Source organism: Aythya fuligula, chromosome Z (assembly GCF_009819795.1).
Source record: "Aythya fuligula isolate bAytFul2 chromosome Z, bAytFul2.pri, whole genome shotgun sequence".
Lineage (NCBI taxonomy): Eukaryota > Metazoa > Chordata > Aves > Anseriformes > Anatidae > Aythya > Aythya fuligula.
The window spans coordinates 19212172-19238069 of NC_045593.1; the positions used below are offsets into that span (position 1 = coordinate 19212172).

At 41.0% G+C, this 25898-nt stretch overlaps 1 protein-coding gene across 3 annotated transcripts in view; it reads left to right on the top strand.

The window, feature by feature from the left end:
• The first annotated feature begins 6346 nt into the window (after window positions 1-6346).
• The window catches only part of IL31RA (interleukin 31 receptor A), a 37678-nt gene continuing 18126 nt past the window's right edge, over window positions 6347-25898 (top strand). The window contains exons 1-6 of one of the 3 annotated variants that reach the window (XM_032205751.1): window positions 6347-6442; window positions 14780-14864; window positions 16942-17238; window positions 18564-18684; window positions 21651-21835; window positions 23832-23983. In XM_032205751.1, the coding sequence (XP_032061642.1) occupies window positions 6362-6442; window positions 14780-14864; window positions 16942-17238; window positions 18564-18684; window positions 21651-21835; window positions 23832-23983 (921 nt within the window). In that variant the 5' untranslated portion in view covers window positions 6347-6361. Of the gene's footprint in view, window positions 6443-6621; window positions 6760-7025; window positions 7048-14779; window positions 14865-16941; window positions 17239-18563; window positions 18685-21650; window positions 21836-23831; window positions 23984-25898 lie in introns of those variants that run through there. The other 2 variants (XM_032205752.1, XM_032205753.1) reach the window with 2 other exon arrangements.

Genomic DNA, 25898 nt, shown 5'->3' on the forward strand with positions numbered 1-25898 from the left:
AGAGGCATCAGCCAAGGAGAAAATCACCCTAACGAGTGATTTAGCAGAGAATTGGCTTGTACAGGATCTCCTACCGACATCAAAGGCAAGTCAGGAATGTCGGTGAGGCAGAGAAGGAACTGGGACAGTGCCATCTTCTGTGGGCTTGCACTGCCGTGGAGGTGGATAAGCTTTTATAAAATGATAGTATAAGCTGTATAAACTTTTATAAATTAAAAATGTGCATCTTCATATGCAGCAGAAAGCTTTATCCTACTCCTGTCAGGAACAAAAGTCTTAAAATGATCCTTTCCGTCATACAATACAGCCATGCGTCTGTGTGTAATTGGGGATCTCATTGTAAAGTATCACAACCACAGAAGGGTTTGGGTTGGAAGGGACCTTAAAAGACCACCCAGATCCCCCCCTGCCATGGGCAGGGACACCTCCCACCAGACCAGGTTGCCAAAAGCCCCATCCAGCCTGGCCTTGAGCACCTCCAGGGATGGGGCATCCACAGCTTCCCAGGGCAACCTGTGCCAGGGCCTCACCACCCTCTGAGTGAAGAATTTCCTCCTAACATCTAATCTAAATCTCCCCTCTTTCAGTTTAAAACCATTCCCTCTTGTCCTGTCATTGTCTGCATGAGAAAAAAAGTTTCTTGCCATCTTTTTTATAAGCACTCTTTAACTATTGAAAAGCTGTAGTGAGGTCACCCCAGAGCCTTCTCTTCTCCAGGCTGAACATCCCCAGCTCTCTCAGCCTGTCTCTATAGGAGAGGTGCTCCAGCCCTCTGATCATCTCTGTGGCCCTCCCCTGGACCCGCTCCAACAGCCCCACATCCTTCTTATGCTGGGGGCCCCAGCCCAGGACGCAGCACTCCCGGTGGGGCCTCACAAGGGCAGAGCAGAGGGGCACAATCCCCTCCCTCCACCTGCTGCCCACCCCTCTGTTGGTGCAGCCCAGGACGCAGTTGGACTGCAGGCACACACTGCTGGCTCGTGTCGAGCTTTCTGTCCACCATAGCCCCCAAGTCCTTCTCTGCAGGGCTGCTCTCACTGGGTTCTTCTCCCAGTCTGTGCTTGTGTCTGGGATTGCCCCAGCCCATGTGCAGCACCTTGCACTTGGACGTGTTGAACCTCATTAGATTCACATGGGCCCACTGCCTGTCCAGGTCCCTCTGGATGGCGTCCCTCCCTTCTGGTGTATTGATTGAACCACTCAGCTTGGTGACATCTGCAAGCTCGCAGAGGGTGCACTCGATCCCACTGTTTGTGTCACTGATGAAGATATAAACAGCACTGGACCCAGGACAGACCCCTGAGAGACACCACTTGTCACTGGTCTCCACCTGGACATAGAGACATTGACCACCACTGTCTGGGTGTGACCTTCAAGGCAATTCCTTATCCTTGGAATTGTCCACCCATGAAATTCATCTCCTTCCAATTTGGAGATCAAGGTGCTGTGTGAGACCGTCTCAAAGGCCTTACAGAAGTCCAGGTAGATGACATTGGTCGGCCTTCCCTTGTCAACTGATGTGGTCACACTATCACAGAAGGCCAATAGATTGGTCAGGCACGATTTGCCCTTGGTGTAGCATTGATGGCTGTCTGAGATCACCTCCTCATCTTACATGTGCTTTGACGTTGCTTCTGGGAAGATCTGCTCCATGATCTTGACAGGCACAGAGGTGAGGCTCACTCGTCTGTAGCTCTCTGTGTCCTCCTTTCTACTCTTAAAAACGGGATTGATGTTTTCCTTTTTTCAGTCATTGGGGACTTCACCTCACTGTCAGGACTTTTCAGATAAGATGGAGAGAGGCTTGGCATCTCCACCAGCAAGTTCCCGCAGGACCCCGGGATGCATGGCACCAGCCCCACAGACTTGTACCTGTTCAGTTTCAGCAGCTGGTCTCAGACCTGCTGTTTGCTCACAGCGGGAGGCACTTTGCTCCCCCAGCCCCTGCCCATAGGTTCAGGGACTCAGGGGAAGCCTGACTGCCAGTGAAGGCTGAGGCGAAGAAGTTGCTGAGTACCCCAGCCTTCCCCGTGTCTGTTGTTACCAGTCCTCCCTTCCCGTTTATCAGAGGGGGCACGCTCTCCTTGGCCTTTCTTTCCTGGCCCATGTATCTGCAGAATCCTTTCCTGTTATTCTGCTCAGCTCTGTCTGTCCCTTGGCTTTCCTGATCCCATCCCTGCACACCCAGACAGCACCCCTGTGCTCCCCAGGCCACGTGTCCCTGCTTCCACTGCCTGGGCATTCCCTTCGTGTGCCTCAGTCTGACCAGCAGGGCCTTGCTTAGCCGTGCTGGTTTTCTGCCCTTTCTGCCCACTTTCTTACACAGGAGGGTGAAGAGTTCTTGTGCTCTAAGGAGAGTGTCCTAAAAGAGATGCCGGCTCTGCCCAGCTCCTTTGTCCCTAAGGACAGTGCTCCAGGGGAGCTCACCCCCTAGCTCTTCAAATAGCTCACGGTCACTCTTTGGAAGTTCAGGGTCCTGACTCTGATTTTTGCCAGTGCTCAGAATGTGGCTCAGTCTTTACTGTAACTTTAAAACCATGCTACCTGACTCCTATTACATTAATCTGCTGTATCTGAAATTATATTCCTTGTAATGTTACTGTGCAATGAAGCTGTGGATTCAGAAGCAGATAGAATTTCCCGGTGTAAGTACAAGCTATTAATTCTGTTTGCTGCTGTGAAAGCCTTTTTTCAAATAAGTACGCTGCTGTCCTTCTAGTAGTTAGAAACATGAGATAGGTAGCACTTAAGAACTATGTCTCTGTAATAAATAAAGTAAAAAGTAAAACAGAAAGTTAGAGTGCTTTATTTTTTTTTCCAGTTACACAACCTGTCCACAAAGAATGTGGTATTCTATAAAAATAAATTAAAGTCTTGGTTAACTGGATTTTACTAACATGCTGTAATTATAGTTGGCTTAATGTAAACAAAGATTCCTGTATTAACCAAAGATGTTGCATTTTTCTACATCCTTCTGCAATGAAATTATAATTACAATTTAATAGGGAAATAAAGTTATGGCTTTGCTTTTTGAATTAGCCAATACTTTGCCCCAAGTGTTGGGAAAGTGTGGTTTTCAGGAGAACGGCTCATCGAGATTTTATGGATTCTCTCACAGCAGCATAAGAGAAAGTATTGCTGGGGAACCAGGAGAGCTGTGGGCAGAGTGGGAGTATATGGAAAGGGCAGAGTTAAGAGGAGAGTTAGGATTGATTTCACTTTTGCTAGAGATTTGTGAGGCAGAGTAGCATCTTGGTGCTGTCTTCTCAAAACATTTTGCTACCATGTGCACTTTGACTTCTCCCTTGCTAACAGCAGTGAGCAATGGCTTTTTCTCTGGATATTGGTGAAGAAGCTAACATGGACATGGCCATTCTGCTTTTCCTGGTCATTACTATCTGTTTTGCCCATTGATACAGTTTTTTCTGAAATTTTGAAATGTTTTGGTTCTCTTCTTAAACAGCTCAGCGCTGAGGTGTCTTTGATTTTACAAGTTTTGCATCCCAACTGGAGGGATCAAACAAAGGTGTGCATGCAACTTGGTGTGATGTAGGTTGAGTGCTTCTCAGAATTACACTTCTGAATGCTTGCAGGTTTCCTGGATATTTGGGTTATTTTCAGAAAAAGTTATGTTTCAGTTGTCACCCTCTCTCACACACTTCTCTTAAGATATCACAGAGTCTTCAACCATTTCACAGTAAAAAACAAACAAAAACAAACAAACAAACAAAACAAAAACAAAAACAAAACACTTTGCTAAAGTTCTGTTTCTCATCAAAGCTGCTTTCATCAAGACTGCACAATTAAATTCTGCAAAGTCAAATTACAGACTGACCAGTGAAAATGCATCTAATTTTTCTACTTCATTACACAATTCTCTGTTGCCTGCCAAAGTGTTAATTTATACCGATTCACTGTAATTGTACACTGATTAGTAACTTTATAATGTGTGGTCATAGATAATACAGAAGATAAATTTTTCTCAGAACTGTGCTACTGTGATCTAACAAATGAGTGATCAGGGTCAGATTTTAGCAATAGTTCTTCAGTGTCCTGTCTCATCCTACCCGTAGGGAGAGCACAAATTCCTTCCTTCAGGGAGTAGCATGCAAGATCTTCAGGTCCCTGAGGCAGCCGTCCACGAATCACCACCCACAGGATCATAGGTACAGAAGATAGGGCAATGAAAAGAGTCTTCCTTTTGAGGGTATTTTCTTCCCTGAAGTTCCAAGAACAGCCTGACTCTTTGCCACTCAAAGTAGTTGTTTTGTCCTTTTAGAGCATTCTAGTGCAAAGTGGATATAAGCACCCCTAAGTGTGGATGTGACGACATATTTTTGGCATGATTTCTATTACACCCTAAGGGTTTCCAGTCTTCTATGGTTAATCATTTTTGGTTAGTCACATAATCATTTATTGTAAGACGGTTTTTCCTTACCTACTAATCATTACAGAGAGTGGTAAGTGGAAGAGTTATTTCTGCTTTCCTGAAATGTCCTCTGCATCCTGGAATGGTTTAAGTGCAACAAGTCCACCAACGCATTTACAACTATGGGAGCTTTAATTAGAGCTTGTGCCTAGTCCAGAGGGATGACTTGAGATCTTAAAAAGTTAAGCAAGTGCTTAAGTTGTACCAGACCTAGCAAAAGTAGTTTTCATCACTTTAAAAGATTGAGACATCTTTCATCAAGTTGATTAAAACAATGTACTGTGTTAATCTGTTATTACAGGTGGCAATAGATCAAGTCCAGGATACAGCTGCCAGCAACAACAAAGCCTGACCATTTCTTTAAGAAGAAATTCTAGTGTATCAAGGAAAGCTTAGTTTACAGTTCAAGTCTGTTTGTTTAATCACAGTTCTGTTTTGTGTTATCTAATAATAAAATAAATGGAAGTTATCTAATAATAAATGGAAGTTTTCAAAACACTGCTGTCATACTAACATCATAAAATACTTCTAAATAGGAGAGAGAATTTAGAAACATCAGTGCAATGCAGCCTTATACTGACAGCATAGATCGTGGGGGGGTTGCAACATCATTTGAAAAATAAAAAGGGGATCAGCAGGCTACCTGGCTGAATTAGTTGGTGAAGGGAAGGGGGCTAGCTAAAGAGATGAAGACTCAAGGGTGCTCTGAAAGTTGGAGTGGCTGCTGAGGTGGTGGGTGTAAAGGGCTGCCCTGTGGGAAGGAGGCAAGCAAATAGGAGCTGGACAAGTACAGGCAGGAGAAACCAGTCAATGAAGTGGGTGTCCGAATTGATGGCTCCAGGTGCAAAGTGTGCAGGCACAACGCCAGCTTGGCCTGAGGGGTAGGGTTTGTGCTTGGGGCATTCTGGTCTGTCAGCCAGCCTGCTCATTTACAGACTGGGATCAGCAGTGGGGTTGGGTAGTTGTAGGCAGAAAGCAGTTCAAATTGTGAGTGCTCTCAGGTAGCAAATTGTGGGTGCATGTGCACGGTAAATGTCTGAAACTGCTCTTTGGAACTCTTGAGCACGGCTCTGCTGCTTGTTTGCGACCGCTGTATGGGCTGGTTGTGGCTTCTTGAAACACTCGAGCTAAACAAAAAGGGCATTTCTTGAGTCCTCCCAGGAGTGAACAGGTATGAGATTCTGGAGACGGGACAGATGCAATGGAGACATGCCGGAGGGGCCAGGGGACCTCGGCTGCCAACAGTGGGCAGCTGTGGAGCAGAGGCAGCGTGACCTTCCCCACCAGCGCCCATCTCCCCAGTGAAAGAGGCGATGGGCCTGAGTGAGGGGTGAGATAATTGATTAGGGGTGACAGCTCTAACCTCACTGGTTTTACCAGAGGTTTTTCACATAAATTTGTTGCTTATTCTTCCCTGTGAAGATAGTGTAGCATAAACACTCTAAACCAATGTGGATTTCCTGCTGGATCGGGAACAAGATCCCTGGATGATATGTGTATTAAGACACTGAGGTGTGTTATCTGTTCTCAGAGACTGTCTGCTCAGAAAGGTCCCATTGGTGCTTAAGAGGCAGTTTGCTGGGGACTTTGCATCTCCATTTGCTGACTTCACAGTATCCCTCTTAATTGCAATGTTCCTCCTGATACTTTTTCCTTTTATTCCGCTGTTGCTGATGGCTGCCATTAGCCGGCACACAGCTTTAAAAGGGACCATAACTTCGGCTGATCCTAATGGTGCTGATGCCCTGAATAATGCATGAGGCGTGCTGCCTATTAACCTAACCCACGCGCTCCCCTCTGGAGGTCTGCGCCTCTCACAGGCACCGCTGAATCACCCCATCTGTACCCAAAAAAACACCAGACGGGTCTCAGCGTGCCCACAGCGGGCGAGGCCCCTCTCCCCACCCTCCCTTTGGGCTCGGGGCCGCCGCCATGCCCCTCCGCCTGACCGCGCCACGGCCGGCCCCAGAACATGGCGGGCGGGCCGTGAGGGGCCGGGACCCGGCCCTAAAGGTGGGGTGGCCGGGCAGGGCCGGGTAGGGCCGGGTAGGGCCGGGCAGGGAGGCAGAGAGGCGGCCCCGGGGCTCGGAGCAGGGACACGGGGCGGGCGGTGGGGCCGGGCCTCCGCGCTCGGGGCGTGCCGGGCAGCGGGCGGGCTGCTCGCACGGCAGCTCCCTGGCAGCTGCCGGCAGCTGTGAGCTCCGCTGCGGAGGGGCTAAATGCCGGGTATCAGAATCCATACTGCGGCCCCGTGCCTCTCCTGCCCTGCCTGCACAGCTCCTGCCCCCTGCGAGGTGCAGTAATTGCTGCGAGCTCCGTGCCTGCCGCAGGTATCGCCCTACACGACGAGCCCGCTGCTTGAGCTGCATGGGGAGGCTGCATGGGGCTGCGCGTCCTTACGGGCTGTCCCCTGCGGGTGGGTGTCCGCAACAGCTGAAACCAAACTTCTGAGAGCTGAGGCACTGGGGGAAAAGGGTGGCTTTGTGCTCGGGGAAAGCGCCGTGCATCAGGCTGAAGGAGCGGAGCGGTCAGTGCGGGTCCCTCGGTCACAGACTGACCACTAGCACCAGGCTTCAAAATGGGAGAGGGGAGGGAAAGAGGAGAAAAAACCCCTCTAGGTTTGTGTCATAAAGTATTGAACGTTACAGTGTTGATTTATATACAGTGACAATGTGGATCTGTTTTTTTTTTTTTTTTTTTTTTTTTTTTTTTGGCGGTATTTGGGACTTGCAGGGAACATTTTTAATTGAAAAATGTCGTGCCGGCAGATCTCAAAATCTGTTTGTTTTAGTAGGTCCCGTAATTGCAATTAGTTTCACACCACAGTTCTGTTTGAGCCAGCAGTTTTGACCGAGGTACAAAAATATTGCTAGTTCGAGTTTACGCTATGGGCAGTAAATGGAAGACCGGACACGCAACCTCTACGAGATGATCGGTGTCAGCAGGGTGAAACGTGTCACTTGTCGCCTGCAGGCTTATAGTGAGATAAATACATCTGGATCAAAGAATACAGACCATGCTCAGCAGGACAAAAAACTGTCTTGGAAAGACTGCCTCCTCTGTTGGGGAAAAAGGGCTGATGCTGTGCTTAGACGTGCGGTAGGAGGAATTAGCAGGTAGGAGTCCTGGTAGTGATCTTAAGTTCCTTTAACAACCTGAGCGAGGAAGGCATCTGTCTGGCATCCCGCAGTGAAAACTGAAGGAACTGGGGAAGGTGGGCTGTGTAGAGGCTTCCCTGCAATGTTACACATTAACTGCATTAATGCAATGGAGCTGTAACCCACTCCTGTAAACCCAGCGCTAATTATTCAGATACTGTGTCCGCACGTTAGGAAGGGTATGAAGCAATAGCGAACCTTCAAAAGAGGATATAGAAAAATAACCAAAGGAAATGGAAAACAAACCTGTTGAAGAGTATGATACTTCCATTTGTATAAACTTGAGATGAGTACGTTTAGGTGTTTGCATATAGAGAAGCAGAAGGATATTCAGGCCATGCAGAGTGACCTTCTTAATCATTGAGAAAGATACGAGACAAAATATTGCATAGTTATTGCCAGTATTACCAACTAACTACTAAACCCAAGAATAAATATTACAACAGTTGTGTAAGTGCAAAACTCATTATCAGCCGTGACTGTAAGATGGGTTTTTAATGTGATCCAGGATAGATGATTATGTTTCTTTTTCAGAATGGCTGTTGTGTGGGCATGTAAAGTGCATGGTCGCAGTCATCTTTTTTGACTGATAGTGATATTTCATGTTCATGTTGTTTCCTTTGATTCTTGTCTTTGGGAGACCGGGATTACCTGCGTTGTTACCCCTATTCTCCTAACACCGGCAGCACTGTGGAAGGATCTGCAACTGGGCTGTAGCTGATCCTCTGAACGTTCCAGGAAAATTTTGTCTTTTTTGTAAAACAGTTGCAAACGTTACTTAAGTGGATGTGGGTTTTACTCTGGAGCACCTAGAACTGATCTTAATTTATGAGGTGAAGCTGGACAGGTGAACAAATGCTCTGAAGAAGTACAGGAAATCTTCCCTCTTACTGTCTGACAGGTGCATATTCCTTATGAACTTGAGGTTAAAACAATTGCCAGGTTTGGGAGGTAAGGAAGGGTTTTGGTTGTGGTTTAGGTGGGAAAAAAAAAGAACTCAAACCTCTCTTATTAAGAGTTATACCTTCCTTTAAAGCACAGTGCATGGATCCTTCTGCAGGGATCATCCAGATTCCTCATCTGGTTGCTTACTATGGCACAGGCATCTGTCTTGTTCTCCGTTTTTCTTTGGGTCATCCTTCTTTTCTCAAGGAGGGGGCACAGAGGTAATGACCCTACCTAATAATGTCCTACCAAGGTGTGACACAAAATCATGTTTCAAAGTATACTCTAACATTTGGGGTTCCCAAAAAGCTCACGCTAAGAAGGAAAGCCCGGGATCAGACCTGTGCATGATTCCTACTTAAGCCCTTGCTCCACTGTTTCTTCTTTCCCACAGGTAAAACAAAAACAAGGAATGACTGTGCGGCTAGTAGATCTGCAGTTGTCTTTAGTAGTGGCCAACATTCAGTTCTGGTAGCATTGATGTCTTGACCTTTCTTTTAGTAAGCATTATCAAGTCAGATCTGATTATGTACTTAAAATGAAAAAAAAAAAAAAGGGACGCTTATATGTAAAATAGAGAAATTAAATCTTGTTTTGTGTTTGTAGCTTTAAGCTTTTCCACTAAAATTAAAGTATTTATTATGAGGTTTCATATATTAATATACTGGCAAACAGATACTTGTTCTGCAGCTGTTTTATTTAGCTTGGCATCTGTACCAAAAGATAAATTTAAAGGCCTATCTGTTATATTTGTATTTGTTTAGAGAATAGTGAATTCTGTTCTACTTACTAGACACATTTTTCTTTTATTAGTATCAAGCTGTATTTAGGTGAAATTTGGAATTTAAAGATAATGTATAGCATTTTATATCAGAATGTGTTAATATTTAATACGCTGCTAAATAACGTTCTATACAAAAGGAAAGGGTTTATCAAGACAAGTTTTGCATCTGTAACCTCGATGTGTCGTAAACAATAAATGTTATCAGTAGTTTTTAGCTGAACTGACCTTTCCTTGTCACTATGTCCTTCAGGATTTTAGAACAAAAGTATCTTATCCTGTTGTGCCTTTTTGTTTATTATTATTATTATTTAGAGGCTGAAAGAGGAAAATGTCTTTCCTGCTTTTTCAGTTTCTAGTTAACTTGCAGTTTGTAAATTAACAAGTCATTGAACTTAATGATTACAGCCTTTGTTTCTATTCTTTTTTTTCCCACTATGACATATGTAGAACAAGTCTGCCGTCACAAGTTGGCACTGAGCTTCAAGAGGCTCTTCTCCATGTTGCTTCTTCAGATGTCTCTGGAAACTTACTGGTTTCTATTTTCTCAATAAAGCTGTATTATTTGAATAATACTCTGAGTTTATTTCAGTAATAAGTAGTAATTTTAATGATGGGTTTTAAGGCAAGTTGCCATAATTTCAAATTTAAATAAGTTTGTTTTTGATGTAAGCACATCAGAAAATGTGCTTAATTACTGTTCAAGTGAAATTTTATTTAAATGTCAAAGTTGTAAGTTTTATTTTTCCTGGACTAAGGTTCAGCTAACAGTATTTTTAGCTCAGTTGAGTACTGCAGGTCACAAAACCAGTGTGCTCAGGATCATTTACTACAGTGTTTGACATTTTTCCCATGAATGGGCTTGCCAAAGTATGATTTGTAGGGATTAGAGAATTCAGAGAGGAAATTGACTGTCCCTCACTTCTGCTGCTTCCTCCAGTATGCTTGCATGTCACTCTCTGCTCTGACCTGTGCAGAGAAATCTATTCTTTTCCTCTTCTGATATCCACTGGTACTCACCCTTGGAACAGGTCCTGGAAGCCGATGCTTCTGCAGCCTGTTTTATAGGAACAAGACTGAAGTTCACATTGGGTTTATTTGCCTCAAAATGCCCTCCTTCCCTTCAGGATTTCTGTAAACACTGATAGATTTGAATAGTAGAGTTCAGGACACCTGTGCTTACACCTTTTCCAAATGAATCTCATTCTTTTTCTGTATTAATTCCAATTGAATTCACTAGGGTAGCTCACACTAGGGCTCCTGGCAATCAGCATTTGCTGATAGAGCAAAGTCTGTCGCTTCGCATGGTAGAGATCCTCCAATTGCTGCTAAAGACTGAATGTAAGGCTACAATCACTATTCAGTTTTTGTTGTCAGTTGCTAAGAGAGCTGTATTTATACCTAGTGGGAAAGGCCACCCTGTTAGGTTCCAACAAAAACGTTAGAAATTCTTGAAAATTACTGGGCTTACGTTTTATGCAGGCTAAAGAAATACTTCTGGTTCCACTTATAAATGTACCATGTCCTCTATGCATGGCGCAACAGCTGCATTGCATTCAGAAGTATGTGTTTGTGTAGTTTAAAAATAATATTCAATTAGGTTTGAGTGGAAGAAACTTTCCCATCCTGAAAAATGGGAAAGAAAGGGAGGAAAGCTGATCGAGAAACAGCTCTACATAGAAAATATAATGAGAAGTTGGTTAGGGTCATTTTTTCATCTGATTTACTTATATATTTTAAACCATAATAATTCCAAATAACTTAATAAATTTCAAAATGAAAAATGGAAGAACAGTTGTTTTGGTGTTGAGGCAGCCTTTTTTCATCAATAATATTACCTTTTTAAAAAATACCTTCATTGTGATTTTCCCTTCCTGCAAGAAATCGTTTTGATTAATCGAGTTTTTAAATAACTCTTGTTGAGGAAAATGGTTCTGCTCATGCAGTTTGTTTGCTGACCTGCTTTTAGCTTTTCTAGGTATCTTTCATAGACTTATGGAAGGGCTGAGGCTGGCAGGGACCTTAGGGCCCATCTGGCCCAACCCCTGCCCAAGCAGGGACACCCAGAGCAGGCTGCCCAGGGCCACGTCCTGGTGTTTTTGGAGATCCCCAAGGAGGAGACCCCAAAGCCTGTGCCAGGGCTCCCTCACCGCACAGTGTGGGAAGAAGTGCTGCCTGGTGTTTGGAAGGAACCTCTTGCACTGAAGTTTGTGCCCCTTGCCTCTTGGCCTGGCACTGGGCACCACTGAAAAGAGCCTGGACCCGTTCTCTTTGCACCCTCCCTTCAAGTGTTTCTGTATATTGATGAGATCCCTATGAGCCTCCTCTTCTCCAAGCGAAGCAGTCCCAGCTGTAAAAGAGATGCTCAGTCCCTTCACCCATCATCATGGCCCTTTGTTACACCCCTTCCAGTATTTTTGTGTTTCCCTTGCACTGGGGAGCCCAGAACTGGACACAGTACTCCTCTGGGGTGGCCGCCCAGTGCTGAACGTAGCGGAGGGATCACCTCCCTTGAGCTGCCGGCAATACCTTGCCTAGTGTGAGCCTTGTTACCATCAGCCTGCTGGCTCACGTTCAGCTTGGAGTCCACCTGGACCCCCAGGAGGGGGTCTTTCCTACAGAGCTGCTTCCCAGCTGGGAGGCCCCCAGCCCGTGTGGGTGCCTGGGGTTGCTACTCCCCAGGTGCAGGGCTCTGCACTCCTCCTTGTTGAATTTCGTGAGGTTTTTGTCAGCCCACCTGACCACCTGTCCAGCCTGTCAGGGTCTTTCTGGATGGTGCATGACTCTCTGCTCTATCAGCTCTTCCTCCCAGTTTTGTGTCGCACCCTTTCAGCAAGTCTGAATTTATGGTGTGACTTTTCCATCACCAGACCATTCTTGTAACACTTTTACGTGTGCGATTTCTTAAACGAGCAAACAGCTGAAGACCTATTTATTCACGTATGGTTGCCACATAAGATGGGAAGAGAGATGTAACCTGCTGAGTCACTCTCTGGTTTCTGGCATGCAGTAGTAAGCGACTTGCATGTCGAATAACTGGCTGCCAATGGCACTCGAGAAGGTGGGAGAAGGTGCAAGGTTCAGGACTGAACCAAATTAACAGAAGAAGAAATGGGAAGAAATGCCATGGAGATCTCTCTCCCTAGGCCCCATGCAGTTCTCTATTTAAGCAAATCAGATGCTCTTCAGGTCATATAGCAAGTCACATTTGCTACCTTAGCAAAAACGTGTGTATATATATATATACGTAATTTTTTTTTTCTTTTACCAAGTGGAAATGACTGTGTACAAATCACTAGGAAAAAAGAGAAAAGCTGGTGATGGTAGAGGACAAGGAGATCACTGAGAATGGATGGGATGTTTGATCTTTGTTTAAGCTTTTGGGTAGGCATGTGGAACCAGAGTTTTTTGAAGGCTTGCAACTGGGCTTGCGGCTGGATTTGCCATGCCTGGGCTTCTTAGTGCTGTGCTCCACTGTAGTGGAGTTTATGGTGGTATGGGATGTTTTTGGCACAAGCATAACTCAGAAATGGTTTTGACTTCCCTATGCTTTTGTGTTCTGATTCCTTGCTAAAAAAAGTATGGGATCGCTGGAGCAAGTCAAAAGACCGGTCAAAAAGCGTTTTCCCTATTATTGGAAATAGCTGAATTATTTTGGCTGAAATGCCGCCTATTCTGTCTCTTGTCCCCTAAAAATAGAGAACTTGCATGTAAAATTTCATCAGAAACTTAGGGTTTTGTGAAATTTTAAGGAAAAAAAAATAGTTTTTTTGAGTGGGAAGCGTGTAACAGACTTAATAAACTTTTTCTGTTTTTCCCATTTTTTTAGTATGTCAGACAGTTCTGCATCTCCTTGCAAGAGTTTTTGAACTCTTTGACGTGTTTTATGCTTTTACCAAGTTTTTACCAAGAAAAAGGTCCTTTTTCTCATACTGTCTTTTCATTTTTATCACAAAACTTCTGGGCATGATCTGCACAGTAATTTCCAGAAGAGTCAGCTGGTGCTCCCAGATAAAGTCAAGTGTCCATGTCAACTTACAGTTGCCATTCTCTATTGAAACATCTTCTATTGAAATGGACTATTAATTTTATTAAAAACTTCTCGTAAGTTATTCCTTTCCTAAATTGGAAGGGATTGTATTCTGTAATACTTTACTAATTGTTTTGTTTACTTGATTAATTAAGTTAAACGATTAAAAATTAAAAGTAAACAGTTACAATGATTCATTTACTAATGCTAATAGTTTGCATGCCCCTTTTGGGGAGAACCAATATCTTTGTTTTGGTCTTGGTATTAACTGAAATATATTTTGAGTGTGCCACAGGTAAGAAAAACTATGACCATTTCTTACACAGAGCAGTGAATTCACGTTCAGTCTAGACAGTTGCTTTGTGGTGACAATTCTATCCCTTCTTTTTTTCTCGATTCTTTTTTAGGAAAAAACTGTTTTGAACTGTTGGTTTTATTTCATGAAGTCCTTACAACATAGAGAACACATTGAGCTTTTGTTGCAGGTTGCTAGTAGTTAAGACTACAAAAAAGAATAATAGAGCTTTATTATGTTAAATGCCATAAGCTCTTTCCTGTGAACAGTTATACATGCTTATCTTCGCATGCCACACACAGGATTTGGTGTTCTCATAAATGAGCATTTCCTCCAAGATTAAAGCCATATTCATGGAGCTGCTACAAAACATTTTATTTAACTACTTAATAAGATGATGTACTTCTTGAAGCAGAAAAAAGTACTTACGCCAGTGCAGCATCTGTAACCCATTACTGTGCAGACTTGATTTCTCTTGGGCTTACCCTTCCTACTCTGTCATAGCTTTGATTAGGCACATCTTGTACAGCTCTTGATTATTTTGCTCAGTTTTGTTGATACCACTAATCATTTTTGAAGTGTTAGTTTCTCAGCAACCACTGGTCTCCTAGCTCATAAAGTACCGACTGCATCACTGTTTACGACAAAGCTGTGGTAATCTTTGGTGCATGTTCCTATGAAGTTGGTAAAGCCTTTTTTGGATTCACCTGACCATTATGATTTTCCTTTATTTTTGAATGGAATGTAGTTCTCTTGTAGACATTTTAAAAGAATCAGCCTTGCTAAATGTCTCTCTGCAGAAGATAGCTAGGCAGGCTGAATTTCACACAGACACAAAGGCATTTTTCAACCATTCTTTACGCTGGCATTGGAAGGCAGACTGGATCACCCCCAGAAGGATTTCAGGTGTGCTTACCTCTCTCTTTGTTATGGAAAACTCAAACACTTACCTTAGGAAAACTGCATCAGATTTCTCCATTGTGCAGGAAACTTACACTGAGATAAAGTAAACTTCAATCCGAGTGAATCATCATTAACTCTTACATAAATGTTTGCAAAGTATTAAAGTTACAGGGACACCTTTACTTGAAGTATATCATTTTTATGTATATATTTCTTCCTTTTTTTTTTTTTATGACAGTGTTTCCTGCCCATAGTTTATGAAAAGGAAATGTTCAACTGTTGGATTTGGATGTTCATCTTGCTCTGCGGAAGTTCTATAGCAGGTTTGTTTCCTTATTACTAGCACTTGTCTTGCCATAAGAAAATTTTTTGAAAGGTGTCTTTCACCAAGTAAAATGTCCAAGCATTATTAAAATGAAAAAAAATATATAATTAAAAATAGAACCATACTGTACACATTAAGTAGTGTACAGTAGTGTGAAAAATTAATTTATAGCATTCTTGATCTCTTTGTGGAATGCAAATTAGATTGTTGCAGCCTGGATTTGTTTTCTTTTGTGTTTTTAAAAAAGAATATTTTAAAGCTTACCTGGGTAACTCTTTCTCTGCTGCACAGGATATAGGAGGAGCCTGCACCAGAAAGTCGTACCATACATAGTTCAATTCTTGTTAGGTTGTCAAGACTGTTAACTTTGGAGATCTGTAAATGGAACAAATTAACATTTATGTAACATGTGAGCACTAAAAGAGCAGTTAATGTGTGCTGCTTCGGGACAGGTTTAGGTCACATATTACTTTTTTCATAAATTCATGCCATGACTACTAACATTCTTATATTATCCCTAATTTTACAAGTTTCTTAATGGTATGTGAATGTCATTTTTTAAAATAAATCAGGCAGCTCCACCGTCAATTTAAGCTTGCGTAACTGCTGAAGCTGGGAGAAACACTGTAGTCCTGCTCACCTTCTGCCTCTGGATCTCCATCTCCTTCCATCGCAGTGCTTGTTTGTATGGCCGGTTTTGAAGTGGTTACAAAACCGATCTGCGTGGAAAACTATGTGCTTTTTCACCAAGCTCTTATTTTTCATTTGTTTCAGTTTCCCTGTAGTTCTCTTACACAGTTAGGCATTCTGACGTGGGAAGGGAGTAGCACCAGAGTGAATCAGTGACATGGGGATTAAAAATGCTGCTTGTGACAACAGTGGCACTTTATACCGATTAAGTTGAATAGTATAGGTTAGAAAAGGAAATCACAAGGCCAGACTGAAATAATGACTGATGGTAATTGACAATTCAATGCAATTTGTCGCATATAATTTAACACACAACAGTAGTGTATTACATAATGGCATCTCAAATTGTTTGGGGATTACATGGAAGAGGGGATGCATATGTTTGCAGAAGCTTAAACTATATGAAGCAGGGCAGCTGAATGCTTATATGTGATACACAGGAAACTGTGTAGCAGTATGAAAAACAAAGTTATGTTTTATTTAATTAATTTGAAATTAAAATAAATTACTTTGAAACAAAAAGACAGCAAAAAGATAGACAGAATCAAATCACATAAGGGTTAAAATACACCAGAAGAGAATTAGCAGAAAACAAGGAAGAAAGTTTAATATTTGGTTTAATTTCTTAATTCCAGCAAAACAAAATTCTATGTCTGAAAGATGTTCTTTTGTTTGTTTTTTATTTAGCAGATTTATTTATGAAATTTGGCTCCAAGAAACAAGTAGCAACAGTAAAATAGATAAAATAGCTCCTTGCAGGATTCCTTTGGGTGATTCTTACACTTTTTGAGTTCTCTATGAGATCTTTGAGTTCATTCCTTCACCCTCCTTCTGTGTTTTCCTTTTGTGTACATTTTACATACAATTCCTGCACTGTGTTTGGGATTTTAAATTCTGTGAAGGGTAAAAATCCTAATGAAACATTGAAATATACTGCAGCCTGGTTATAGGTTTTAAACTTAACAGTTTGATGTACTTCCTGACATACTCAATAGTAATGATACAATGAAATTGCAGGTGTACTTTTTATATACAGGTTTTTAAAAACATTTAAATGGCAACAGCCTCCTTTCTTCATTTACTTCTATTAAGGAACACACGAGTTGAACCTTCTCCACTCTATCTGGGAAAGTATGGAAACATAATTCTTATACAATACCTGTATTAAGATAGTAATTTGTAAAAACTGAGTTTACATACTCAGTATCAGCAAAATCTGATTCAAGGGATTATCTGACAATTTTATTTGAACTCCATTTGAAAAAAAATCAAATTAAATGATGTGTAGACATACATGTATATGTTGATGGCAAAATAAGGTAGCATTTTTTCGCAGGTATGTTGAAAGGATCTAGGTAATGTGATATCTTTAATTTTGCTTTTAGATGAAAAATCTATCAGAGATGCTGACATTTTTCCTTCATCTCCTGAAATTGAAAGAGGATCCACCCTGAAACTGTTTTGTGTTCTTGGAAAACACTATACGCCTCAAAGAAATGCAAGCCACATCATCTGGAAATTAAATCATGAATTGATTGCTCAGGAAAACTATAACATTGTGAATGAGACTGTATCTAGTGTAATCATCCATAATTTCACTTACAACAAAGCACATGTGAAATGTTTCATCAAGTACTTAGGCAAAGAACAACTTTTGGTTCACACAGAAGTTAAATCTGGCTGTAAGTAGAAATATGGGACAAAATTTTTAATATTTTTGTTATATTAAACAAAACTTACTGTCATGTTTTTGGTTTTTTTTTTGGACCTAGTTTTGTTTGCTTGTTTGTTTGGCTTGGGGCATTATAAGACCTTTTATTCAAGTATCTTTTTTTTTTTTTTTTTTTCCTAAACTAAAGCATGAAATTTTTGGCAATCCTTATTGATGCTAATCCATAATCTGACCCTGATTTGACCAGCTAAAGCAGTGGGTGGTTTTTGTTGAGTTCAGAGACAACTAGATCCTTCTCTTTGATTATTTCTCATGTCTAGCCTAGCCAACTTAAGCCTTCTCAAGGGATGATTTCCTTTCCAATCCTCTGTTCCAGAAAAATTATAATCATAGTCTCATCTGGAGAAAGTTGCAGGATAAATATAAATACTACTTCTCTATTTTACTGAGCAGGTTAAGTCCATTTTATACTAATGCATGCATGGGGATTCCATTCTAGTAAGGAAGCGGTAAATGCAGAGAAATAAACCCACAGAATAAAGAACAGCAGAAAATACTGATGGTTTGCAAAGTGAAGTGTGCTGTAAGCAAAAAGATCTTTTTAAGAAATGTGCTAGGTAGAACAGTGAAGAAGCCAGTTCTGCAAAATAATACTTCTGTCAGTGTATTTCAGTGGGAGCAGTTCTCTTCCTTTCAACTCCAATTTCTTCTAGTGAGTGAAGTCTGTGTTTAACGCAGGTATCTTTGAGAGTGTTACATTTTTATGGATTGTTTCCTTTGTGCCATCTTGCTTATAAGTGAAATTAGTGGTTGCTTCAAGGTCACACAGATACATTTTCCAGGAAGTTGTCTTCTGCAGTCTGAGGCCATCCAGGCTTCTTAGTTTAGCAGTTTTAGTAAGGTATGTGGCTAGGTATTTTGAGAAGGAACCAAGAGGAGCTTTATCTTTCAGACAATGCTTGTACATTTTTGCTGTATCTTTGTTTTCCTGCTAGTGGCTGGACTGGTGTTTACCTACAGACACTTTACAGGGAGTGTATTTAGACATTCAGGACAAAATATATTTTGTTTTGATATGTTTAATGAACTACTATAAAAATACCTCCAGGCCCATTCAGTTAAGTACTTTCTGAGAATCAGTTGGAGCCAGTCTTCCTGCTTCCCTGGGGAAAGAAGGAATGGTTTTGGTTTTGTGAAGAGTTTTGAGGGCAATAAGAGGAAAAAAAAAAGGAGTTCTGTGAAAGCCACATAGTGAAGCTTGGCCTTCTGACTAACATAGTAAGTTTTATATTAAAGTTGTTTATAAGAATATTTTTTTCTCCTTGGTCATTGTAGTTCCACCAGACACGCCAGGAAATATTTCCTGTATTTATTACTTTAATGTTGAACTTACCTGCAACTGGACTTCAGGAAGAGAAACAAATCTTACAACAACCTATACTCTTTACAGAAAAATGTAAGTATTGGATGTATCAGGAACTGGGGTGCTGGGGTAAGACTGCTATCTCCCTCCCCATCATATTCTCACTTCTGTTTAAAATAAACCTGGAAGCATCATGTAGTTCGGTGTCATGGCATTCCTCAGTAAGCACAATTTATTTTGGATTGATAATGGTTAAAAAAGTTACAACCTGATACTGTTCTAGTACTCTGTATAAACACAATGAATGCTTTTAACTCAGCACACAACTCGTTGTTGGAATTGATGTTCCCCTGTTTCCCTGAAATACCATTATTAATTAGGTCAAACTGAGTAAGCCTAGGTACAAATATAATCATTTAAGATATTCTACCGCTGAGTCAGAATGGAGGCACTTAGTTGGACTGTAACCAAGAAACTTACCAACTGTCCTTGGTTTGAATGGGGAAAGATGCCTTCTTCCCCAACTTTAAACAATTCCCCCTTAAAACCATTAAAGTCCCTGTTGTTCTGTCTAATAATAACATATACAACAGTTTGTACTAAGGTGTTGCACATAGGGGTATTTCAGATTTTATTTATTTTACATTAAATAAGTTTTCAAGGTGCTTTTCTAATTCAAAGCATTTTTTGTAGTATAGTACTCTAAGGTATAGTGATTGACAACCAGACCTCTCATCTGAAGGCTGTTTTAGGGTAGGGGAAAAAATGCAAACCGTAAAGTATAATGACGAGCAACAGCAATAGCATCTGACCGCATTAGGCTTTAACCTAGTAGTCTTTGGAGTCATACTGTCTCAGTGAAAGAATCAAGAGTTGTCCTTTTTGGTCTGCTCATATCCTCATATCTGGGGATTTGCATTTACAAATACAAGTTATGCAGTCTTGTGCTTTTTAGTATCTTCACAACCCCATTATTAGAGAAGAGTTATTTGATTCTTTCAATTTTAATTTTAGATTTTGCTTAGGAGCTTACATTTTCATAAGTTATTGTGAAAATAGTGAAATCACTGTTGTTTCAAGGCAAATCTCAAGATACAGTTTTGAAGGCAACAGCACAGATTTTATCAAATACACTCGTCAATGTGTTTTTCATAATATTGCTGCTTGAGGCTGTAGATAATATGCTGGCATGAAGTTTTCTAAAATGCCTAAGATGTCCTTGAGAAATGGAAGGAATGTAGACTCCAAAGGAAATACTTTCTTATTGTAAGTTATATTAGCATATTACATCTTTTTATGCAAATGGAAGGACAGGAAGATATCTTTAGTTTTGTCTTTACTTTAGGCTTGACATTTTAGACCACCTTTGTTAGGTAGAACTTCCTACTGCTTCTAGTGTTTCTGTGTTTTGTACCAGTTGAACACGTGAAACCATAAACTGTGCCAGATGTTGAAAATAAGTATTGATACTGTTCCTTCCTGTACCAGCACAATTTTTTCTTTAACCACACAGTGAATTGCAGATCTATTTCCAGTAAAATCTAACCATTAACCATTTAGATCAATTTCCCTGTTTGTGTTACTATACCACTACTATGGTGGATTTACCCAGCTGGGCCGCTGAACTACACCACAACTGCTCTCTCACTCCCCCTCCTCAAATGGAAAAGGGGAGTAAATATGTTGAAAAGTGGATCAAGGACTGAGATAAGGACAGAGAGATCACTCAACAGTTAGCATCATGGGCAAAAAAGATTGAGCGCAGGGAGACCGACTTATTACCTATTACTAAGAAACTAGAGGAAGCAGTGAGAAACTAAAAGCAAACCATAAACGCCTTTCCCCATCCACCCTTTTCCACCTCCTCCCCTCCAAGCAGCACAGAGGAACAGGAATGGGGACTGTGGTCAGTCCCTGACGCTTTGTCTCTGCTGCTCCTTCCCGGTCCCTCTCTGCCCCTGCTCCCCGTGGGGTCCCTCCCATGGATGCCGTCCTTCCCAAACTGAGCCTGCGGGGGCTGCCCACAGGCAGCAGCTCTTCAAGCTCTGCTCCCACACGGCTCTGTCCCACGGGGTCCATCCATCCCCCAGGAGCAAACTGCTCCAGCACGGGTCCCCCACGGGTGGGGGCAGCTCCCCCCAGGCCCCCTGCTCCTGCGTGGGCTCCTCTCCACGGGCTGCAGCTCCGGCCCGGGGCCTGCTCCTGCAGGGGCTCTCCATGGGCCGCAGCCTCCTCCAGGCCACATCCACCTGCTCCACCGGGGGCTCCTCCACCCATGGGGGGGCTGCAGCGTGGAGATCTGCTCCATGTGGGACCCATGGGCTGCAGGGGGACAGCCTGCTCCACCAGGGGCCTCTCCCTGCACAGCCCACAGGGGAACTGCTGCTGCCTGCCTGGAGCACCTCCTGCTGCACTCACCTGGGGGCTGCACGGCTGCTTCTCTGGTTCTCTCACATTTCTCATCGCTCTCTCCCAGGTGCTGTTGCACAGCAGTTCTTGGTTTTGTTGATTTCTCTCCCCCACCCCGCCTTCTTCAATCTTCCCTCCCAGAGGCCCAAGCAGTGTCACTCATGGCTCGTCTCTGGCCAGCAGCGGGTCCGCATGCTATCTTGTAGCTGTGTCATGAGGCTTGTGTTCCTAGCTGTGTCTACATACATATTGTTAAAGGAGGTCTTGTGTGGAGTGACTTGATTATTTCACTGCTCTTTGATTTTAATCTAAACTAATAATAACCTATGAATCCCGCATTAAGTCATTTTTACTTTTCATTACTACTTGCTGGAATTTGTCGTACTAATGGCAATTAAAGCTGAGTCCCTGTGGGCTATACATATGCATTATTTATTGGGTTTAGTTTTTATAGAGTGAATGCAGGAGCAGTGCAATTAGGAAAGAACGTTTGTTTGCATGCATGTATTACCTAAGGAGATTTTTAGTATTAAAAAAAATCCTGCATCCTCAAAAACATATAATAATTAAATCCCAACCTAATAATCAGAGTTATTCTGAGAAAATCTTCTAACGGCTAACTCCTGCTATTTTTCTCTTTTAATTTTTAGTAAGAATACACAAGGTCTGATTCTGCCGGACTCAGAGTTCTCCAGCTGCCGAAGCAAAACCGAGTCATGCTCATTTCGTCACCCAAATATTCCATTTAGTAATTATTTTTGTTTTCAAGTGAAAGCTCAAAATGTTTTGGGTGAAGCTATATCAGAGTGTGTTCCTATTACTATGGAAAGCATAGGTAATTAAAAAAGCATTAAGTAAAGGTGGCAGCACAGATTATGTTGAACTGATGGCACCTTCACAATTCTTTTTCCCTTTCTGTAGAATATGGCCTAGAGGTCTCTGGGACAAATTCTGTATGTAAAGTTAGTTTTTGTAGAATGAAAATATGAAAATAGTTTTTTTTTTTTTTCATTGTAAGTTTTGACACAATTATTTAGGTTTCATTTGTTTTTAAATCGGTTTGCTTTTGAAGTACAATCTCATTTTAATTGCTAGTTAAAATTCATAGAATCATAGAATATCTGAGGTTGGAAGAGACCCACATGAATCATTAAGTCCAACTCCTGGCTCCACCCAGGACTACCTAAAAAAAAAAACACATAAAATTACAAAGTTTATGAAATTAAGTGTGTTATTAAGTACTTAAAATGTTTTATTCCTCCCAGTTTTTATTTTGTTAAAATCTGGGTGCTTCCAATTTAGTGAAGCAAATCTCCCATTGTATTTTAACTGTTTGCATTGAATGTGTAAGATTCTTTGAACTGCTTGTAACAGGCAGCAATTTTCAGCAGTTTCTTGGATTTACAAAGAGGTGATCAAAATGATACAGTTGTAGTCATAACATGGAGTAGGTACCTCAACAGTGTTTTAGCTAATGTCTGCAGTAGCCATTGTAAATTACAAAGTTTTTTAATTATTAACAAGTAAAGGCTTTATACTAAAATTATTTGTCAAACAAGTGGTATTTGAACTGTGCGTATTTTTGAGTGGTACTGATGTCAGTGCAGTATGTGGCTGTAAATGAATCATATCCTATTTGCAGATCTGCCCATCATTTATTCTGCTGTTCTACTTTCTGGTTAGGAAAAATAAATAAATCACCTATGATTCTATTCTGTAATTCCTGGAAGCAATGGTACTGTTTTGTCTACCTCTTCTCCCTCTGTGCTTTGCTGCATTTTCTTCTATTCATTTTGGTGGAATTAAACAAGATTTTGGTATCAGACAGGTAAGGTCAGCATCGTCACTCTTCCCTGCAACAATGCACATCCCTCTAAAATCGTTCTTTTCCCGATGCATGTGGCAGGTTGTGGAGTTGCATTTGATTTGCTGGCTCATGTGAGATATTGGTATCAAGGGTGAAGCTAGGCTGACTCCCAGCTAGAAGGCTTTCCCTGAGCTGTACTGTGAATAACATAAGCACAGTAACAGTAGTGTGCTTCTGCTCGCACCCTGTATGTTACATTCAGCTCCTCAGTACTTTACAGGTATCCTCGAAGCAGCTGTGTGTACTGTGCAAGAAGTTGTATGAGGCACAAGTTTTAACTATATTAAAGAAGTGTAAAGAGCCAGTTATCCTAGAATCAGTGCAAAGAGCTCAAAAGGCTTATTAGTGCTCTTTCAGAGGAAGCCAGCATAACGCTTTTAGTTGTGTATTTTTGGTGCAGCACTTTGTCAACTCTCCAGCCCTGTGTTCCTTTATTCCTTGTGTTCAAGCCTGCTGTGGCTCCTTGTCACTTTCCATATCCTCATTTCTCAGTGCTAATCTATCCTTTTCCCATTGTCTCCTTTACATTACTGCACCTTCAAATCCTTTTCAACTGAACTCTTCCCTCATCTGTAATTAGGGCTTGACCTTAGCATTCCTGCCCCACTTCTTTTCTTCTCCCTGCTGTTGTCTTTGAGAAGAGACTCTGGTAGTGTTCTTCAGCACTAATACAGACAGAAGAAATCTGCACATCTATTTGAGAGTGTGTTTGTCAGCATGAAATTAGTTGTGTGCAATCTCCCTTACAGATAACTTCCCATATGTAGAGTTAAGTCTATGGAATCATGTATGAATTCTGTATGTGAATATGTGAAATCAATATGTGAGTATCATCACGTGAATTCTCTGCTGGAATGTACATTACCAGGATAGTAGTTAAACTTCTTGGAATGCATGTAGACCAATTCTGAACTTGTATTCTGAACCCTTTTCACCTGTTAATACTTTTCTTTCTTAATTCTAGAGAAATTTGAACCTCCTGAAATACTTTCCGTAAAAAAAATTGCTGGTATAAAGCAGTTGCTCACAGTAACCTGGAAAATACCTGAGGATATTATACCTGCACAATATTTAAACTGCCAGGTTCGATATAGAAACTTGTATTCAAACTCTTCGGTAAGCTGCTTACATTTTTTTCTGAATGTGGACTTGATTGTGTCTAATTTCTTAATGTTATAGAAAGCTGTATGTAAAAGAGGGAAGAACTAATTGGATATAATGATAAAAGCTTGTCATTTCAGCAGAGCATAATTAGATATACATGATCTTAAGTTCATTGTTTTGTTATATAGGATTAATTTTCTCTCCTTTTGATCAATGTCTCTTTTGGTACATACCATACTTCTGAATATTTCTGTGATAGGCTAAGGTATGACCGGTTAAACACAATTGGTGAAATTATTTTATTTTCCTGTTTCATCCTGATGATGAAAACAGCATTTACTCCCCACTACAGTAGTTAAATCAGATTAAGAGGGACTAATTATATATTAATTTTCAAGTATAAATTTTGCAAGATAGAAAATGAGGGAAGTTATTTTTCTGAATCTACCTTTCTGACACTTAAATGAAGGAGTGTTGTAAGAAAACAATTTTATTTAGACTATGGCTTCTTTCAGATGGATTATTCCAATCCTTTTCAGTATGGAAGTGAATCCATTTCCAGTCATACGATTTCCTACTTCAAATTTAAAAATAGGTCAGGTTCTTTGACCTTTTTTTTTATGCTCGTTAAACTGAGGTGCCTTTCTTGGCCTTGGTTATTAATTTATTTTTAACATATTATAAGTTTAATTCTGGGAGAGGAGAAGAAGTCACCAAGGTAACTAATCGTAGTTGTCAGACCTAAAGTTCCTGATGCTGAAGTGCTTTTTAATTAGCATCCTCCTCATGTTCTTATGGCAAACATTTTTACTGTAGTCAATCCAATGGCAATGGCCAATGAAGACAGCATCAAACAATCAGTTAGATATAGAAGCCATTTTTCTGTCTGTTGGAACAAGTATGGAAAAGAAAGATTGAGCAAATGACAGCTGTTTTCTTAATCTTAAACCTTCCTACCCCCCCCCCAAAAATAATAAAAAAAAAAAATCAGTACTTTGCTGTATACTGTAATTATTGAGTTAAAAAAAAAAAAAAATACCAGTTTTTCTATCTGCATGCACTAAGTTTATAATTAAATATTGTTCACAGCCATTTGGCAAGTAACAAAAAGCTAGACTGGGATATTTGCTGTTCTACTTAATGTTCTGCAGGAGATTAACAATAATTTTGAAGTTCTTTTTGCTATAGGTTGGCTAAGAAGTCTTGTTATCTACCAGAGTGTTGTAGGTCCATGAATTCATTCTCACTGAAGTAGTTTTCTATTTCTGGCAATCAGTTTCTTATGATCAGGTTGGACTAAAAATTTCAGATATTAGAGATTGTTTTATTAAGCAGTGTGCTTCTTATTCCGGTGTTTAAAGGAGTGGTGCTTGCATTTTGTTATAGTATGATTCACTTTTTGTTCAACTGGTAGAAGGCAAGAATTTTTTTTCACAAATTTTTGGCAGTATTGTACACTTACATGACATTACTGTTTAAAATTGGCTCCCAAGAAGGAATCTCCCTTACTCCAAAGCTTACTTACCTTTGCTGACATTGTAGAATTTAGGCCAGCTTGAAAATTAATTGTAGCCTGTTTCAGTTTGAAATTGGAGAGCTTATTGATCAATTTTTGCATTTTGGAGGAGAAAACACTAATGTTACTGTAGTGATTCTACCCCTTGTTCTGTACAGGAACACTTAAATCTTTCCGTAGTGCCTATTTTTTGCTTCTACTTTGTGTTGTCAATCCAGATGGGTTGATACATCGGATCTAATATTTTCATGTCTCCTTTCACTTTTTGTTTTGGAACAAAGATCTAGTTTCCCACTTCAGTGGGACCTTTTTAAGACAAGAGGAAGTTACTCACCTTGTCCTTACTTTTCCAAGAAGATATTGCATCAGTGACTTCTCATGCTTTTGTCTTCCTTCACCATTGAAAGGCAC